Raw genomic sequence first — 7296 nt, 5'->3', positions numbered from 1 at the left:
GGACGACTTGAAAACCTAATTTCGGCTCGACTTGTCGATAACGCTAAACGCTTCCCAGCCATGTGGATAAGAACTATTCTGTGCTTGACGGGACGAAAATGCTAAACAGTATCCAATCCTCCTCATAACACCAATCTTGGTTTCTTATGATTTACCTATGAGCCCCTATATTTGCCTGCGCTTTCCCATTCGTGACGATCCAAAAGCCCACAACTGCAAATAACATGTTCCAAAGATCGAGTTATCCATGGTCTAATGCTAGGCTCTCTCACTTCTCCAGGTTCATCATAAAAAGATTGATGACAAGAGGCTCTTTCGCTCGCATGTGCGCTCTTTTTTCTTGAATGAAGACTTTGAATCGAAATACACCAGCTTTACAGGACGTAGTACATTCATGTTTTGAGTACGCTGTAGACATGCTTGGCCTTGTGTACCCTGTGCATACAATGCACACAAGAAATAGGACATTTCTCAATGCAGTCGAATCTTGGTCTCAAGAAGACCTTGAGTATTCAAAGTACCAATGTACCGGTGGTCTTGTAAGTAGCCTAACCTTTCAGACCTTCTCCACTTCTCCAGGTTGAATCGACAAGCTCTCAAGTGGCCCTCAAGGTTGATCTTGACAGACAAATAAAGGCCAAAAGCGCGTTTCTCGCTATTAAACCTACCCCCCCCTCACCTCGAGGCTTGAGGCTTCAGTGTTCCATATGTTCGTGGAACTTCTCTTTACACTAGTTTCAGTGACGATAAAAAAGAGAGATCATGGAGAAGAAGTAAAAGAAGTGATGAAATGATGATGATCAAAAAGGAGCCTCCATCGATCAACCAAGGAACTCTTGCCATCATACATGTGGTCCTCGCCGACAAGATGATACGAGATACCAAAAAGGCCAAAGTTGAAAGACGGAGATGAAACGACATTCTAGCCACTAATTAGGGCAAAACATGAAAAGACAGTCTTTAACTTCTTGATGTCTTACTAAATTCTTGGCTCCCGTAACCTTAGCCAATCATTCACTTGACGTTCGCGTCGATTTACGGGTCTATTTGGAGTCAAAGCAAAATTGACAATAAGGTATAATGTTCATCGGTTCGGAAGTAAACTTAACGTACTTTATTTCTGTACTGTAACTTTACGTGACGCTACAGTCAATTATGAGCATTTGAATTTGAATTTTTACACATATCAATTGCATTCAAAATTTTGTCGCAACTGGAAGTTTTATGATGACATGTTAATTGGTACCTGTTTTTTTGCATTAAGGTATGTTCAGGAAAAGACTCACGTTTTCTAATGGGGTCAACTTTGTTGTGTTTAAAGGCGCTAGAACTTCGTTCATAACATGAAGAGATTAGCTCGATTTATTCTCGTACAACGCTCTTACTATTTCAAATTAGTTGATGGCTAACTTCGTGTCGATCGAACATGTTCAAAGCTATAAAAAAATGTTGATACATTTCATGGGATTTGCGGGTGTTGGTTAGAGGCCACTTTTTTTAAAACGAACAAGTGAAACTTAGACCAAAAACGGTTCCATTATGCAACTTAAGTTAGATCTTTTCTCAAGCTAAGATGTACTCCTTTGCTTTATAAAACTGGGCTCAGGAGTTGCAAGACGTCTTTGCAAACTTCTTTTTCATGTCTTCTTGATACAAATAAACGGCTAAATCAACGAGTGATTCGAGTTGTTGCACGCCTAATTGCTCATGCATTTTCCGAAGAGGAAATTAAGATGACCCGAAAATGAACCAAGTGGAAAAAAGACTTCCGCTCGAATGGGCAATGACAATGTGTGAACGAGCACAATGGGTCTGGATCAACAACTTTTATTTTTGGAGCACTAATTTGTTTTTGAATATCAGATCACTTGAGCCAACCTTAACGATTTCCGTAGCATTGAATCGATGCGAATCATGAGGAAATGAGTCGAACATGCATGTTTAATCGGGTGCAAGTTGCTTCATATGCAGTGCAAGGCGTATCAAAGTTGACCAATGATGAGGCCCAATAAACCCAACTAATAGCACTGAACATCGACGTGATATCCATTGAGGATAAGTTTGAGGAGGCACATTCCCTTGGGCCTGGCACCTTCGCGCCTTGGCTCGGGAAATGAAGTAACTTTTTGGTATTGGGGGGGNACTAATTTGTTTTTGAATATCAGATCACTTGAGCCAACCTTAACGATTTCCGTAGCATTGAATCGATGCGAATCATGAGGCATTGAGTCGAACATGCATGTTTAATCGGGTGCAAGTTGCTTCATATGCAGTGCAAGGCGTATCAAAGTTGACCAATGATGAGGCCCAATTGGGGGGGGGGGCTTTCACTGAATGTGCCGGGGGATCCGCCTTATTGGATATCTTTGTCTGCGGCCAATTTCTGGCCCCAGTCAAGTGAGACTTTTCTCATAACTGCTTTTATGACAGCCTCAAATTTCCTGGCAGCCCCAAAAAACACCCCCAAACTTGGCAATGACGTCTGGGATTACTCTAGAACTCTATGAGCACCGAATGAAGAGCAGCAATAGCAACAATGGCATCAAGGACATTCCCTGCTAACCTCGAGAGCTCATTTTTATGGCTGAGGAATTTCGAGAGGCCATGATGCCATGAAGAGTAATAACCTCAATAAATGCAAAACAGTGGCATTGAACTCACAAAACGCCATGCGTGCACTGTCGGATTTGACTTTACAATTTGTTTTTCGAGATGCTTGATGAGACAAATGCCTCAGAAATAGATGTCTCATTTTCGTGATAAATTATTGTCATAGTCAATAGTATTCATTAAAGTTACCATTGAAAGAATTAACTTTGGATCTCTTAAGGTAAAGAAATAAAAAAATGTTTTCATTTTAGTTCGCCTTTTGAGGGTAATCATGACGGAATTCCCGGTGAATGCCTGAAGCCTAATAAAAAGGCCCATATGCATGAAGGACGATCAAATTAAAGACGATGACCCTTGAAATTGTCTTGCTAGGCCTAAGCTTCAACCAGCCAAGAAGGCAAAAGGTTCATGTTAAGTTGCGCAGATTTTTATTATACTGGCCCAAGCTGATGGGACTCAGAACTAATGCCTTCACTTTTTGTTTTAATACCTTCCACGAAACTTGAATGATCTTCTTGGTAATTGTCGCGAAAAATAAGCTCGTCTAACCTTAGGTGAAAATATCGAATAATTAAATTGGATCTCTTTCATCAAATTTTCAAAAATACCCACTAAAAATAGCCCATTTCGCAACAGGATCCCAAAGTCCATTAATCTTGTGACGTGGCTCCCTTTGGTGCTAAAAAAGACTCTGGATTGCTAATAAAAGTTATGAAGGCCCCAAGATCTGGATTTAGAGATTGAAATTCCACTCACATGTGACCCATAAACATGGATTTTAGTGGAGAAGAGAGAATTGCCAGTCTAGGCAAAGGCCACTCAGGATAAAAGAAGGGATAAAATGTGCTGCACGAAGCCTGACACAACTTAAGGTTTCCAAATTCGAGTATGCATCTCTGTCTTTGAAGGCCCCCAACCCTTTTCACTTTTTACACTACATATGTGTTGTACGTGTTCCATGTATATGATACACAAGTGGAGATGTTCGAGAGCCAAGATGTAATTTCATACCGATGAGGTTCATTTAGATGTGGAACGTGAAGAACGAGCAAGTGTCAGCAATCTGCAAAGTGTTACCTACGAGTGTGTTGAATGAGATGGAGCTTTCAGACTAAAACGTCTTGGCATGCAGCGAGGATAATCAGACGTTCGGAGTTGTTCCAAATTTGAGAGCCATATATTTCCTGGGTTCTTAAATCTCTGTTCTCAGGCTAGAGAAAGTGAGTTATGAGTGTCTGGTGTTAGGTATGCTATCCCAAATTGAAATGTACGAGAGCGAAGAAGAATAAGACAAACTCCAGATTCGCCAGTTTCAGTTTGATACACCACTTGGGTAGGCCTTAAACGCCTCCAAACAAAAGCAGACTTCAATGGGTAATAGGGCGAATTGAGCGTGGCAAGTTTGCATAGGGCGGATCCTTGGTGGCTGGCGTGGGTCTCTGTGGCCTCGACTGACGGTCTGGAAATTGTGCTCAGCCTTTTGCTTTTCTCTTGCAAGTCTTGCGAAGTAATTTGTGGGGCACATAATCCTCGGCATGGTTATGGATCCTTATCAATGTTCCAAGCACGCGGTGGTCCCGCCATGACCGATGTGTCTCTTCAGAGGCCATGGGCTGGTTTAAGTCAGAGCGTGAAAACCATATCTGACCACAGGCGGGCACTCCATAACGACTCGGTTTTCAGCCTTTTAGTATGTAGTATGTAGATTGTAATATCTCCAACAAGTTCCGGGAGACCCAAAGACAATGGCCTAGATTGAGGGCTTCCATTTGGATTACTGTATACTGGGATTGTTTGTGTTCCTCCGTGCGTCCCAGGGATCTTGGGACGAATTGTGCTTTGGCTGTGAACACTGGTCCTTTAAATGGTTGTACAACACACACATAAATGGTCCGACGACCACCCAGTTTTAGCGGAGCCTCAAGATGGCAGTGACAAGTTGGCTCAATAAAGGCCAAATGAAGGCCAACGAGGCAAAAAAGGCGCTAGTCATCAAAGACGGTATCGCACAAAAGTGCTGCTTCCATTACTTATTGAACAAGATCCGTCTTTCAAATGGATCTTCGATGAAGGCTTTTTGAAGTCGTCGTCGGCCAAAGCCGACTCGAAGTGGTTGTCAAATCGATCATTTTTGACCCATCCCGGGTGGAATGTCAATGTGGACCATTTTGGGATGGTGCTCCCAAATGCAACCTTCAAATGCACCAATGCATTTGAATATAACTCGTCTTCTGTAATGTGGATAGAGCCAGAAGCGATCATGGTGTGATCAAGTTCTTACTCGCTACTCATCTTCTATGCACATTAGTTTCAGTATATTCACGCCCATCGGTTGTATTGTATTTGGAACAACATTATCCTGGCCCTCTCAAACTGACACCTACTAAGTGTGAACCAGGAAGCCAAAGCTCTCTCCGAAGAGCAAATATCATCCTCTCTGTTTTTCCCCTTCGTGTTACAATTTTTCAAAATCCACCAAACTTAAAAGTGAGGAGGGTTGAGTGTGTGAGTGACTGAGATCTTTAAAGAATCTTCAAAAGAGGGGCTAAGAGGAACTCTATCGTGCAGTCCCCTCTCTATGGTGCCCAAAGAAAAGCCCCACTTTGAACTGACGGGTCTATCATAGCCATGAAATAGTTGGAACTTGCCAAGCAACCTTCTCAATATGGAGTTCTTCCTTTACTCCCTCCCCCCCAAAGTGAGACAGATCGCTTGACATTTCACTGAACATGACAAAAAGGCCGTCATTGAAGTTGGGTTAGCAAGAGGGTGAAAAAAACTTTCTAAGGAGGGGGTCTTGACTGACAATTCCTCATATCTTCCTGAATCTCATTTGTCACCCTGATTTCAAGCCATTACGTTTCAGACGAACAAATCTGGACGGCTGAATTAAAAGACGTGAAACGTACCACTTCATCCGACAGACTGAGCTCAGAGCCCAGTTTTTGAAAGCCAAGGAATGCATCTTACATCGAGAAAAGATCCAACTTATGCAGAAGATATGACCTTTTCTCGATCTAAGATTCACTCATTTGCTTTAAAAAACTGGGCTCAGGCATACCGTGGCACAGGAAACTACAACTACGTTGATTGTTAGACTACATCAGACCCTTGTCTGATGAACAATCCCCCTCAATCTTAAAGTAAACTGTAATGAATATTTCTATCAATTCTACCTAAATGGTCATATGGCCTTTGTCCTCGACATCCTTCGCTATCCAAGCTACCTAATGCTCAGAAATGGCATTTTTCAACATCTGGGCCCTTGAAGGCTGTGACTCCAAAACTGCATTAGATCATAGTCAGGCTTCAGCCGACTCAAAATCAAAAGATAAAGAGGGTCCAAAGATACACATATCTTAAATGGATTAGTGCTTTTTTTACTAATACTTGTCGTAATTGTTGTGCCTTGGTTGTTAAAAGGTTGAAAATACGGTGTAAAACTTTACACCGGGCATGAATTGAATTTTGTGCAACTCTTGGCAGGACAAAGGACAGCAACTTATTTTCAATTGCAGTTTCTCTCCAGCTTAATGTCATTCGACTAGAATGACTCAGCTCATTCTTTCTTTAAGAATGATCCTACCAGCCAATAAATCTCATTGTTGAGCGAGAACATATCTTTACAGCCATCCCATTCTTTCTTCTTTGAATGAACGTTACTTTTGACCTCCACAACAACTCCGGGAAAAGCAAACACATGCATTCAAAACATAAATTGAGAGCACAGCACATTCATCCCAAAAATACTTGAAGTGGTGTATTTGAAACGTGTTATAAATGACTAACTTGAAAGGTCTCTATCACTACAAGTGACATGTCGAAGTGGCAAAACAATTTCAACAACAATTCACACGTAATCCCTCTTTCCAGTCCTCTTGGAACGGGGTTTCGAAGTGACCGGGTCAACATTGGGTGAATGAAGTGAGTGCTGTCCAGAAAATAACGAGCTTAGTGTGCTCAGGCATCTTGACAAGTGTTACGCCAGCAGGCTGTGAGACTGGCCGATGTACGCAATAAAGTGTACCTCCTAGAAGTGGCCTTCTTGGATTGTATCCGTATTACACACTGAAGAGGCTTGACAAGTGGAAGAAGAGGGGGAAGGAAGTAAGAAGTTTTGGCCGACTTACCTTTGACCAACGATGAGGATCTGGGACAAAAGAGGATGAGAACGAGGAAGTAGTGAAGTGGAGTGTGGAAAGGAAAAGGAAGCGTGAACAGAATCCGCCTGTCCGATAGCATTTGCCTCCACCCTCTCCCATTACTCATTGGACCACCGGATCCCAAACTGCGTCTGTTGTCACCACTCAACCACCAGGAACACTTGGAACCCACAACTGAATTAGGAGACATGATCCCTCCAGATCGTATGGAAATAAACGTCAAAACACACCCACACCCGCTGTTGTCACATTCGTCTCCAAGTCAGATCAGCAGGCAATCGTTGGTTGAGCCACTCGTGCCACTGATTCCACGGATCCAACGTCCTGGAACACAAGCAAGAATGGGAAAAAGTCAAGTTTCCTCGTCATATCCGGCTACGTCGCTTTTCGAGTGGCAGTGAACGAATGAATGAATGACGAGATCGGTCAATTGTCACAAAGTTTTGCCCTTTGATAGTCCCAAAACGAGCTAACCACGTTCGGGGAAAACAAGTTTCCATTTCAGGTGAGATCTTCTTCCTTT

The 7296-nt window shown here is 42.5% G+C and overlaps 1 protein-coding gene across 1 annotated transcript in view; it reads right to left on the bottom strand.

Moving 5' to 3' along the window:
* Positions 1–6978, bottom strand: part of LOC131879022 (zwei Ig domain protein zig-8-like) — a gene marked incomplete at its 5' end in the record, with an annotated part of 27228 nt that extends 20250 nt beyond the window's left edge. Inside the window, 1 exon segment of the mRNA XM_059225214.1 lies at positions 6741–6978. Within this exon segment, the coding sequence (XP_059081197.1) occupies positions 6741–6963 (223 nt within the window).
* Between the last annotated feature and the right edge of the window lie 318 nt (positions 6979–7296).

This window comes from Tigriopus californicus, chromosome 4 (genome assembly GCF_007210705.1).
Source record: "Tigriopus californicus strain San Diego chromosome 4, Tcal_SD_v2.1, whole genome shotgun sequence".
Taxonomy (NCBI): Eukaryota; Metazoa; Arthropoda; class Copepoda; order Harpacticoida; family Harpacticidae; genus Tigriopus; species Tigriopus californicus.
Note: the sequence above shows the minus strand (reverse complement) of the source record. Positions and strands in the feature narration are given on the sequence as shown.